General features: G+C 35.9%; 1 protein-coding gene across 1 annotated transcript in view; it reads right to left on the bottom strand.

Moving 5' to 3' along the window:
* Positions 1 to 13,489, bottom strand: part of TIAM2 (TIAM Rac1 associated GEF 2) — a 541,563-nt gene that overhangs the window by 459,552 nt on the left and 68,522 nt on the right. The window contains 6 exon segments of the mRNA XM_023206084.3: positions 4,939 to 5,132; positions 6,351 to 6,463; positions 6,942 to 7,073; positions 9,657 to 9,774; positions 11,518 to 11,597; positions 12,986 to 13,162. Of these exon segments, the coding sequence (XP_023061852.2) occupies positions 4,939 to 5,132; positions 6,351 to 6,463; positions 6,942 to 7,073; positions 9,657 to 9,774; positions 11,518 to 11,597; positions 12,986 to 13,162 (814 nt within the window).

Here is a 13,489-nt window from a genome sequence, read left to right as displayed (position 1 = left end):
GCCGGGCGCGGTGGCTCAAGCCTGTAATCCCAGCACTTTGGGAGGCTGAGACGGGCGGATCACAAGGTCAGGAGATCGAGACCATCCTGGCTAACACGGTGAAACCCCGTTTCTACTAAAATACAAAAAACTAGCCGGGCGTGTTGGCGGGCGCCTGTAGTCCCAGCTACTCGGGAGGCTGAGGCAGGAGAATGGCGTAAACCCGGGAGGCGGAGCTTGCAGTGAGCTGAGATCCGGCCACTGCACTCCAGCCTGGGTGACAGAGTGAGACTCCGTCTCGCTATAAAAAAAAAATAAAAAAAAGAAAGTCACATCCCCTTAACAAATATTAAACATGAGACATCTTGCCTACTTTCAGCTGTACTGTTCATGCCTCCATGAATGCCTCCTTTTACAGAAGACATTTATTTAAAAAATATTTATAGCTGACACCTTTGCAGAATTTTTATACATTGTATTTGGATTTATGTCAGTGTCCACATTTCTGGCTACCTTTGATCTATAATAAGACAGGTTTAAGGCAGGTTTTACTCTATGGCTAATTTAGTCCCTTGGCAAGATCACTACTCAGTGCCCTAGACTTTTCAACCAGGTCTCTCCACTGTGGCTAGTCAGAATGCTAACATCTTCTAGACCTCTGTAAGCTTTAGGAATTACTTAGTGAACACAGGGTCCCTGGTCATTGTTCTTTCCCTGCAAGCTGTTTATCTCCTATAAGTCTTACCCTATGTATATTCAATTTAATCTTCCACTAAAGTCTCAAGGAGCTCTGCATTAAGTTTTTAGTTTTTTTGTTTTTGTTTTTTTTTTTTCCTGAGACAGGGTCTCACTCTGTTGCCCAGGCTAGAGTGCAGTGATGCGATCTCGGCTCTCTGCAACCTCCATCTCCCGGGCTCAAGTGATCCTCCATCCTCAGCCTCCTGAGTAACTGGGACTACAGGTATGCGTCATCATACTAATTTTTGTTGTATCTTTAGCAGAGATACAATTTCACCATGTTGACCAGGCTGGTCTCAAACTCTTGGTCTCAAGTGATTTCAAAGTGCTGGAATTAGAGGCAAGCCACCATGTCTAGCTTTGTAACAGTTTTTTATTGCTGCTATAACAAAATAACATGAACTTAGAATAAAACAAGTATCTTATAGTTCTGAATATCTACAATGGGTCAGCAGGCTGCATTCCCTCTGTGGGGCTCTAGGGGAGAATCTGTTTACTTACCTTTGCTAGGTTCTACAAGTTGCCTGCCTGCCTTGGCTCACGGTCCCATCCTCTGTCTTCAAAACCACCTCCACAACATTTCCCAAATTCTCTCTCCTTTCATTATCACATCACCTTTTCTCTTCAACGTACTTGCTTCCCCCTTATGTACCTGTGTAATTAAACTGGGCCTTCTGGATAATCCAGGTTCATCTCCCCACCTCATGATACCTAATTTAAAAGGGTGTGAAAAGCCCCTTTTACCATACGATGTAACATATTTAAAAATCCCAATGATTTACATGTAGATACCTTTTAGGGGGCCATTATTCAATCTACCACAAACCCTTAACAGAAGTCTGGAGCTCTGTCATGGAATAAATTCCCCTGCCCCTTTATTTTTGGAGACGAGGTCTTGCTCTGTCACCCAGGCTGAAGCTGGAGTGCAATGTCCCAATTATAGCTCACTGCAGCCTCCAACTCCTGGCTTTAAGGCATCCTCCCTGTCTCAGCCTCCACAGAAGCTGAGACTATAGGCACACATCACCATGCTTGGCTAAGTTTTTATTTTTAGTACAGACATGGTCTTGCTCTTTCCCAGGCTGGTCTCAAATTCCTGGCCTCAAGCAATCCTCCTGCCTTGGCCTTCCAAAGTGCTGTGATTATAGGTTTGAGCCACTGTATTCAGCCTTAAGGATTATTTTAGCTTTTTTGTTTGTTTGTTTTGTTTTGAGACAGGGGGTCTTGCTCTGTTCCTCAGGCTGGAGTGCAGTGGCACAATCATATCCCACTGTAGCTTCTTGACCTCCTAGGCACAAGTGATCCTCCCACCTCTTGCTTGAGTAGCTGGGACTGCAGGTGTGAACCACCTTGCCCAACTAATTTTTTTTTTTTTTTGGGTAGAGATGGGATCTCACTTTGTTGCTCAGGCTGGTCTTAAACTCCTGGCCTCAAGCAATCTGCTGGCCTGTGCCTCCCAAAGTAGCTCGGATTACAGGTGTGAGCTGCTGCACCTGGCATTCCCTTTTTTCTCTTTATTACTATTTCTGCATATTCCAGCTGCCTTATCTCCCTGAACTCTGTTCCATATTTCCCATCTCTTTCAATATTATCTCTCTACACATTTTTTCCACAGGTAACTCCATTTTTTTCCCCAGAAAGCACTAATGATTCTTGCCATCCCATGCAGAAGGGACACTTGATTCCTGGAATGTTATTATTCATTGGTGCTTTATATCCCCTAGACTATTCAAGAAAAAAAACCATGTATTCTAAAACCCATGCTAAGGATCAATAAATAGTATGAAACACTACCATATCTTTAAAATGTGTTAAGAAAGAATGCAAACCACAGGAAATTGATACTGCTTTTGAATAAGGAGAGTTATGAGTTAAACAATCAGATTATTTTTCACTGTACAAGCATACCTTGGAGCTACTGCAACTCTGGTTCTGGACCACCACAATAAAAGCAGATATCGCAATAAGGTGAGTCACATAAACTGTTCTTCCCAGTACATATAAAAGTTATGTTTATACTACACTATAACCTATTAAGTGTTCAACAACATTATATCTTTAAAAAAAAAAAAAAAGGACATACCCTAATTTTAAAATACTTTATCGCTTAAAAAAAAAAACAAAAAAAACTAATGCTGACATAGAGACAAAGTGGGCACCTGCTATTGGAAAAATAGTGCCAGTAGATGTACTCAACACAGGGTGGTCACAACCCTTCCATCTATTTAAAGAAAAAAAAAAAAAGCAGTCTCTTCAAAGTACAATGGAGTGAACTGCAATAAAACGAGGCATGCCTGAATTTGGTTATGCGCTTTTTATTCATGTGCTTTTTATTTTCTTTCTTGCTGTTGTATCCATGAAAATAAAGCAGAAATAAAAAATAAATTCCACAGTAAAAAATTATGTAAATAGCACACGTATGTTTATTGAAGCACTATTCACAATAGCAAAGACTTGAACCAACCCAAATGTCCACCAATGATAGACAGGATTAAGAAAATGTGGCACATATACACTATGGAATAGTATGCAGCCATAAAAAAGGATGAGTTCATGTCCTTTGCAGGGACATGGATGAAGCTGGAAACCATCATTCTCAGCAAACTATGAAAAGGACAGAAAACTAAACACTGCATGTTCTCACTCATAGGTGGGAAGTGAACAATGAGAACACTTGGACACAGGGTGGGGAACATCACACACTGGGGTCTGTTGGGGGGTGGGGAGCTAGGGGAGGGATAGCATTAGGAGAAATATCTAATGTAGCTGACAGGTTGATGGGTGCAGCAAACCAACATGGTACATGTATACCTATGTAACAAACCTGCATGTTGTACACAAGTAGCCTAGAACTTAAGAGTATAATTTATGAAAAAAGAAAAAACTTAGATGACAGGTTGATGGATGCAGCAAACCACCATGGCACCTGTGTACCTATGTAACAAACCTGCACGTTCAGCACATGTATCCCAGAACTTAAAGGAAAATAAAATAGAAAGTTAAATAAATGGTTAAAAAAAAAAAAAAAACAAACTACGTAAACAGTGACATCAAGAACATGACAAATTAAGTGAGAAACTAAATGAGAGAGCCTCCACATAAAATCCTTACTCTAATATTGGCAAATAAATAAATAATTCTGAACGTCTTAATGGTAATCATATGAGAAAGCACAGTAGAGATTTTTATGGTCAGACCTTTGATATTATTTATTTTATCAGCCAGCACTAAAATGTTTGGATGTATACCCTCACCCTAAGGGATAAACAAACTTCTAGAGCAAGAATAATCATTTTCAGGTTGACACTAGCTCTCAAAACCAGATAAAATTCAGGCAAGATAGCCAAGGCCTATAAAACTGCCAAAACTTAGTAAGAAGATGGCTATTGCCTTTTATTACAGGTCTGGGTTTCCAAGATGCTCTAGTAGCATAAATTATACCAATTATTTTTCTAACTCCCTGGCAGAGGGAATTTACGTGGAAGTCTTCAGAAATTAGATAACACAAACAATGTTTAGCTCTTCAGAAAGAATGACAATTTGCTCGATTTTATGTACTTCTTTGCCCATATGTAAACTCTTAGTTCATCTTAAAAGTCATAACCCACCAAGAACACCCTAGGCAGAATTTGGCACTAATTAAAACTTATTTTGCTATGCTTAACATTTCTACCAAGTGAAACCTCCCCACGCCTAATCCAAAACCAAACCCCAACACTACCAAATCTGTTCTAACCATAAGTAAATGACTAACATGTAACCGTGCCAAGTTTGTTCAGTAGGAATTATCCTGTACTGCTAACCTATAATGTTATAATTACTTTAAAAATTAGATATAGCTAAGTATATGCTTCCTTTAATAATTACTCCTACAGACCTGGTGGCCGTAATTGGTTAGAATACTATAGACAGAAGCCACTGTGTCCATGCTACAGATACCAGCCTAGTCTGCTTTTTGTATCATTAGTCATGTATTTTCTAACTTGCATTTGAAAAACAAACAAGCAACCCTCAATGACCTTGGTATTTGATTGCAATCTGTTCTTCCTTTTTCTTCTCTTCTCTACCACGTTACAAAAACCAGAGACAAAATTACTCATTTACCAAACCACTTTTAAACTTCTTAATCTGAAAATAAAATTTGGCTGAGAGACTTTGTAGCAGATAACTATTTTTAAAGTATTAATTGAAAGCAAAGCGTTGTAGACATACGTTACTTACCACTCAGTGTTTTAGATCTAATTGGAGGTAATCCCTTTTTCTGTCTTTCTTTTTCCCTTTCTCTGGCTCTCCTTTCACTTGAATACGACCGTGATGATTTCCTCTTTCTTTCTCTTGAGCGGGAGCGTGATCGCTTTCTGTGTTTACGCTTTCTAGAGCCAGACCGTGACCTAGACCTTCGTTTTCTTGGTGATCTACAAAAAATTTTTATTTTACTTCTAATGACAATGTTTTCTTTCTATCAAATCTCTCACTTCTAAGTGAGGGAAAAAAACCAACAAACAACAACAAAAAAGTTGTCTTATATTTAGTGACAGTATCTTAAAATATTCTTAAGTATAATCAAGTCTCAAAAATGCATTTTACTTAAATCCGTGTACTGCTCAGATCCATATTAGTTGGCAGTGATTCTGACTATGGGTGACTATTCACAATGAAGAAGAAAAAGATCCTAGAAAGGACCTTACTTTCTCTTAGTGTACTGAAACTCAATTTTTCAAACAGAACAGGAATGAAAGACCAAAGAAAACTGAAAGACCATTTAAGTGACAGAGCATCAGGCCACTACATAATTCTGCTTAGTAGTTTCCAACCTATAAAATTTTATGGTGCTTGTAGAAGGTGACACTGAAACACTTTCTTTTTTGTCTGTCAACATGCCATTGAGCTCTCTTCAAAATGCTTAGTAAGATGCTGCTAATGACAAATAAAGATATCTTCAGCATTAAGATTGTTACTGCTTCAGGAAAATAATTTAGTGATACGAGGTGGGTCTAGAGAAAGTTGAACTGACAGGCTCTCATTTGCAGTAGTAAATATAAAGAACTTTGTGACAAGAACAAGAAATGACTGAAAAACTTATCAAACATACTGCCCCTCTCCCAGCATTTACTGTTCAGATTTTCAGGGGCATTCATATGCAAAAAAATAGGATACAAAAACGTTAAAGACTGATGCCTTTAAGTTAAGCTCATGAAGACAACTATGTTTTATAACGGTTTGGTATTATAATGTTTATAAAAATAAGTTTTGTAGTTTTATTTTTATAACCATTTTGGGTATCATTGTGAGATGAAATGGAATCCAGGAAATATGGCCTGATTTAACTGTTGTTCCGGGGCAACAATATTCTCAGTTGGGTGTCATCATAATATTAACTAAAATAAAATTTAACTCAAAATCCCAATCTCATGATATGGCTGCCAATCTTATGTAAATTACTGAAGTAAATGGCCAGATATACCAATTAAAACAGAACAAAGATTATCTTGTCTTTGGAATAACTTTTTTTCTGAGAGACTGTGAAAAAATACGTCATCCCAAGGAAAACATTTCCTTTCATCCTGATGCAAAGAAATAAAGCCAACATTTTAAAGTTCATACAGAGCTATTATTAAATATCATTGTAGAACCTTGAACGAGATCGTGAATGTGTTCTTGATCTTGAGCGAACCGCCACTTTCTTAGCTTCTTGTTCAAAGACCTCCTCTTCCACTCCATCTTGCCCTTCATCTATATCCATATCCTTGGAAGTCAAAAGAACAGCAAACAAACAGAAAGGCTGGTTGAGACAGAGTTATACACTGACAATTCTGTTTTTAAAAATATTCACAATAAAAGCATTCATGCCTAATACAGGGGTGTCCAATCTTTTGGTTTCCCTGGGCCCCATTAGAAGAAGAAATGTCTTTGGCCACACATAAAATATACTAACACTAACGACAGCTGATGAGCTTTAAAAAACAAACAAACAAACAAAATCTCGCATGTTTTAAGAAAGTTTAATTTGTGTTGGGCTGCATTCGAAGCAGTTCTGGGCCATGTGCTTGGCCTAGTGGCCATGCTTAGGCCTTGGACAAGCTTGGACTAATAAGTGAAACAATTACAAAGTGGAGCTTAAGCATGGGAAAAATATATTCAGGGCACTGCTGGTATAAAATATTTTGTATGATTTATTTAGCTACTTTTAGAAATTTATGACCCAGAAAAGCATTTACTTTTACCTGCTGCTGAATATCTATGGAATCATCCAAATTGACTTCAGGTTCAAGAAAATGCTGCTGACTACTCCCTTGTGATGGCGACGCTGAATGCTCTGACCCAAATGTTCCTTCCTGACTATCCTGAGGAGTGGCCTATTGAGAACATATACAAACACACAAAGATTGGGTGATACTTTTTGTTATGAAAGAAAATGTAAACACAGCAAATATCACAATTACATGTTTAAAAAGAAGCACCATACATACAAGAAATTCCATGTTAAATCATTTATAAAGTAATCAATCCAAAATTAAACATTTGTATAAACTCAAATTTATGTAAAAGCAGGGAACAGCTCCATAAAAGGGACTAAAATATTAAAATGGTAAAATCAAAATAAATTTTTAATTGTGAAAATATAAACTACAGAGGACTAATAAAGAAATTATAGCATGAAAAATACATAATGGCAGTCAGTTAAATGAATCTAGATTTTCACTGATAATTGGCATTAATAAAAAATGCTATAAAGAAAAAACAGGCTGGGCACGGTGGCTCACACCAGTAATCCCAGTACTTTGAGAGGCTGAGGTGGGTGGATCACGAGGTCAGGAGTTCAAGACCAGCCTAGCCAAGACGGTGAAACCTGTCTCCACTAAAAATACAGAAAAATTAGCAGGGCATGGTGGTGGGTGCCTGTAACGCCAGCTACTTGGAAGGCTGAGGCAGAGAACTGCTTGAACCTGGGAGGCGGAGGTAGCAGTAAGCCAAGATCTGCATTCTAAATCTGTCATAGGTTTTATACTATCTACCTTAAGAAAACAGTTATAGTTTTCTTGTTACCACTCTCTTTTCTTCATTAGATTCATTTTTGAACAATGAGGTTTTTCAGAACTTCTATTCCTTTCAAAGGCATCTTATTATTGTAAGCTGTGAAATTTTGGAACAACATATAGAGTAATTAAGCCCAGAGTTCTCTTTCGGTAGGTGAGATTCTTAAGACAGACTTGCTCTCTCTCAAGTTTATTTTTACCTCAATAACATGGTGTTAATTACAAGCTAGTCAAGATACTTGATTCTGCTAAAAGAGATACCATTTAAAAAAAAAAAAGTACTACCATGATTTCGGTGCTTCTGCTAAATCTTCTAAAATAAAACTATGACTAAAGCAATTCAAAAACTGTTACATTTATAGCTCAACAAATCTGTTGTTTGGATAAGTTCTTCCATCACGACTATCCCCTGCCTCTCTTAACAGTTTTGTGATTTTTGAATTATTGTATCACTGATGACCTGTTTGAGTTACAACTTTGCTTTTTCTTTAAACAACAGCTAAATGTTCTTAACTGTGTCCTATCTTCAACTTCTGGGTTCTCAGGCAGATATATTTGCTTGACATAAAATACCGCCCCTACTCTGGCCACTTATACCAGAATTGTTTCCTCAAAAAAAGGTATGAAATTCCATTCTCCTAATTCTAGGCATGAGTTCCAATGCAGCAAATTATCATTAACATCCATTTTATATTACTGTTTGCATTAAAAGGTCAAGTTCAGACCCCAATGTCTCAAGTTTGCTCTCTCTTCCATCTAAAATAACTGTTCCCTCCTCCATGCTCCCAGAATCCTTCACTTGTCCCCCTATGACAAAAATAAAGAATTCTGCCAGGTGTTCACACAGATGTATGTGCTCCATTAGAGAAGAGGTTACCTGATGCCACAACCTCATTTCTGTTCATCTTCGTATGTATCACTTGCCTAACAAGTGACATACACTTAAAAAAATTTTGTGATATTTTTGTTAAACTCATTCATGCCAAAACTTTTTTAATATTAGGAAGAAGTATGCTGGGGAGGGAGAGGGGGTTTCCTAATACTTTTATTCTGAACAGTTTACATGCGTAACTATTTCTCACGTACAGCAGAAAAAGGATTTGTAATAAATTTAATACTGGCTCTACAACTTAACATATTTTATCAATTCTAAAATACAACATTTTGTCAATGATTATCAAATTTGTAAGATAAACTTAAAGGATCCTTACAACTCAAAAGGATGTTACATTTAGTTATCGATGTCTTAAAATTCTTAGCTATGCATAAAATAACAGCACGTTTTAAGTCAGATAATATATAACATTAGCTGTACACTGCTGCATGAGATGTTTAATCTCACCCAGCTTCAACTTCCTCTGGAATAAAATGGGAGTGATAATGCCCATCTCCTGAGGGTTAAATGTATCCAAGCCTACCTACCACATACCTAATAAAGCTCCTGCTACATGCTAACAGCAATTACGTTTTAAAAATTAAAGATAACAATCTACATGGCCATCATCATTGTCACCAATAACATAACCATCAACTTGCTTGACAGGGAACAGAGAGAAAAACACGTTAAGTTTTAAGCGGTAATTCTGAAACCCCGTCCATCCTATTCTCTACTTCCAGTATACTGAAATTAATTTCTACAATGTGGATTCATAAGTTACCAGAACATAATTTGATTATAGAAAAAACCATAAAGGTCCTGAAAAAAATAGATCTTACTAACAATAGTTGAAAAAATATCACCATAACAAACTTCAGAAAGAAATAAAGTAGCTGGTAAAAGCTAAATAGCTGAGAAAATATTCTATTAAGACCAATTTAAAAAAAAAAGCCAACCAACAAAAATGCCAATTTATAGAATATAAATAGCAATAACTCTAAAGACCACAAGATGGGGTTATAAACCTTTTGAGGCTGTTGCTGCTCCAAGAGCTGCTGTCTGAGATGTTCTAGGTTTTGCTGTTGTAGTTGTTCTGCTATCTGATGAAAAATGGAATTGTTCACAGATTCTGAAACATGAGAACTAAAAGGAAAAACAGGTAGAAACGTATTTTGAAACCCACTAAAGACACTATGAAAATAACTGAGTATTCAAAGAAAACAAAAAAGTCAATTCAATAAAACATATTCTACTGCATGTTTTCTTTTGTAATTTTAATACTAAAAGTACAATACTTGAGAACATTAATACATTAAAAGAAAAATACATTCTTCAATTGTATATCAATAGATGGATAACGTGTCAGAGATGCTCTGCTGAAGATCTGATATTACCATCTCATGCTATTAAATACATGTAAATTACTGCTTTTTCATAGAGCATATTAAGAAAACCTCAATAAAATATTTATAAAGCTTAAATATTTAAACATTGTTACTTTAACTCCTTCTCTTACTATGAGATAGAAAAATAGTCTATCAATCAGTCTGTGTGAAATCTACCATTGTAACTGACCATAAAATTTATAAAACTAATATTCTTCCTTTAGAAAATCATATACATTATTAGGTATGTTAACAGAGGTTGACACTGTTTAAATAAGAAAAAATAATAGTTTAACTATATTCTCGGAAATTCACACCTGCAATACACCTGGGATTCTGGGTGCCACAAGGTAAGACATTAATAATAAAGAGGGCATCCCAAAAGAGCCAAACAGGATGGTGAGAAGTCTTGAAACAGTTGGAAAAAAGGGTACTTCATCAGGAGCAAATAAACCTAAGGGGAAGAATGATACCTATCTTCAGATAAAGAAAAGCTACATCTCTAAAGATAGCGGAGTAAATTTGTTTCCTTGCTTCAGAGAGCAAAACGTGGGTCAGTGTGTATTAATAGAAAATAAAGGAAACAGGATTCAGTTCGACAAAAGAATACACAATAACAATTAGTTAACTTCTCATCACAGAAAGCATTAAAATACTGGATAAATAAACTGTATCATCAGGACTGTTAAAGGAGATTCTTACATTGTTTAGGACACTGATCAACATGATTTCAAATGCTGCTTCCAACTTTGCAATTCATAATCTAAAATCTAGTTTTTAAATTTTGTCAAGGGGAATCATTTTACTAAAATGATACATTTGTATTTAACATATTCTAAAATTGTATGTTTTGTATACTACCCCAATATATACAACTAAGAATTTCTGTTTAAAACAACAGACCCACAGACTTTCACCATTCATCCTTCCTCCATTCTCCCAACTTCTACCCCTGCCCCCTCCAACATCTCCCTGTTACTAGTCCATTCACATACCCTCACAGAACCCTGGGCACTGCAGAATTGTTTAGGGAAAAAAAGTAACTGATTTAATAAAAACATACAACACATTTCTTTACCAAAAAAAAAATCCTTATAACTCCAATCCTTAATTCTGATTAGGTTGATGTGTTCCCACAATTTCATATGCTTTCTAGAAGTGGTCTTTGGCACTAGAAGCAGGCTTCATTCCTAGTATTCCAACCACTCTTACAATTAAGTTAAATAACTTAAAGCCTAATACAGAAAATATTACAACCAGATTTACCAATATGTATCAATGTTCTTATAGGGAACTTTGATATAGTTTATTTGCAAAGATCTGAGAAAAGACTCAAAATAATACAAAGAGACAACAAGACATATCTCAACCACCGTTGTATAATGTTAGAGGTTTAACAGCTTGAAATAATAACCCCCAACTTACTAAGTATACTTAGTAATTCCGATGGCAACATCCCACCCAATATAAAACCTATGGCTATAAAGAAAAAAATTCTTACAGTTGTGAAGTTGGAATTTCTTTTTTGGGTTCTTCACTATGCTCAGAATCTTCCCCAAAATCAAACCTATCCATCAACTTCTGGGGAAAGAAGGAGAAACAGGCGTATTAAAAAGTGCTTCACACAAATGTAAGTTATAAATGCTATTTTAAACGTCAATGACATTCCATTATCTCTATCCTTTAATATGTAAATACAAGTTTTGTATCACTCTATACTACTATAAACTGTTTTGAGATCTTTTCTTTAAAACATTTTGATACGCATTATCTTATGTAACAAAACAAATTGTAATAGAGGCAGGATAAACACTCAAATTTTACAGAAGACTAAGGATTAAAATAATTAGGTGGTTTTCCCACAGTAATAAGCTTGATAAAACATCTAGGGCCATAATCAATGGATCTATTCTTAGTATGGTTCTCATCTTAGAATGCTGTTATTCTTCTGAATGTTCCATTTAAAGGCTTTTTATGTGGTCTAGCTATTTAGTGTTAGACTAAATTAGACGTGGAAGCTACTGGCCATAAAAGTCTAAGTAATAATCCAATAAATCAGTATTTACTTTCCTATAAAAATTAAAGTACGAATTTTTAAAATATGAACACCACTTCCAAGTAGTATGCTACTCCCATAATTAATAAGCATACTAAGAATATCACACACTAAATTATACATGAAAGATTTTAAGTTTTAGAAACACTATATTTTACATTTAGGCATCAATTTATTATAGTTATAGTACAGTGACTAACTGTAGAGAAGTTTTCCTTTAAACATTTTACATATTGATTACAGAATTTTAATTTTTGCAGGTCCAAATTACAGAACACAGAGCATCACAGTAAAATGTGGCATCCATGAAAGAAATCAGACAAGTTCAGAAAATAATCACTTGCCTCAACGGTGAATACAAAATTTTACTGACTAGTTATTTTTAGTCAAATGAAAATATTTTAAATATTTCAAGAAAAAAAAAAAAACAATTTTTTTTTTTTTTTTAAGTCAAGAGTCTTGCTCTGTCACCCAAGCTGGAGTACACTGGCTCAATCTCGGCTCACTGCAACCTCTACCTCCCAGGTTCAAGCAATTCTCCTGCCTCAGCCTCCCCAGTAGCTGGGATTACAGGCATGCACCACCTGGCTAATTTTTGTATTTTCAGCAGAGACGGGGTTTCACCATGTTTGCCAGGCTGGTCTCAAACTCCAAGCCTTAAATGATCCACCTGCCTTGCCCTCCTAAAGGGCTGGGATTACAGGTGTGAGCCACTGTACCTGGCCTAAGAAAAACTTTTTTAATTACTTAATTTTTTTCAGAAGTTTGAACCTTTTGTAAAATTCAGACTGTCTTACACAGTGCACAGGGGATATTAAAAGTCTACAATAAAATTTATTTATAGAATTAAAATTCATATTCTAGTATATATTTAATAATTCATATAGACTTGATCTGATATTTTAATTTCTACCTTGTTAAAGGAGACTCCCTGTTCTAAGGGAGTAAGAGTGTTGGCAGCCGCAGCTGCAGCTGTAAGTTGTGCCGTAAGAGCTTGCAGCTGAACAACAAGACCAGCATCTAGGGCCTGCAGAATGGAAGGCTGGGGCTTCTGTTGTTGTATCTGTAAGGTTTGTATTAATTGTTGAAGCTGGAGAGAAAAAAAGTATATTATAAAACAGGTGCTGGGTTTTTTCTGTAAGACCACCTAAAAGTTTTAGTCAGTAAAATTAATCATTCCACACTCTCTTTGAAAAAAATACATACTATTAATAAGTTAATTTTTTTGAAGTTTTTTTGTGTACCTTATATAACACAGTTCTTAATAAGTTTGTCTTACTTCTGGAAAGTCAGCGAATTTTAAACAAAATAAAGGGATCTGTGACAACCAGATAAAAACTCATCACAAGCTGACACATTTTTCACTAAACTTCTCAACCTTGTTCTATCAACTCTTTAAACTCAGTAAAAGGATGAG

Source organism: Piliocolobus tephrosceles, chromosome 5 (assembly GCF_002776525.5).
Source record: "Piliocolobus tephrosceles isolate RC106 chromosome 5, ASM277652v3, whole genome shotgun sequence".
NCBI lineage: Eukaryota > Metazoa > Chordata > Mammalia > Primates > Cercopithecidae > Piliocolobus > Piliocolobus tephrosceles.
This window is presented reverse-complemented; position numbering and strand designations above follow the sequence as displayed.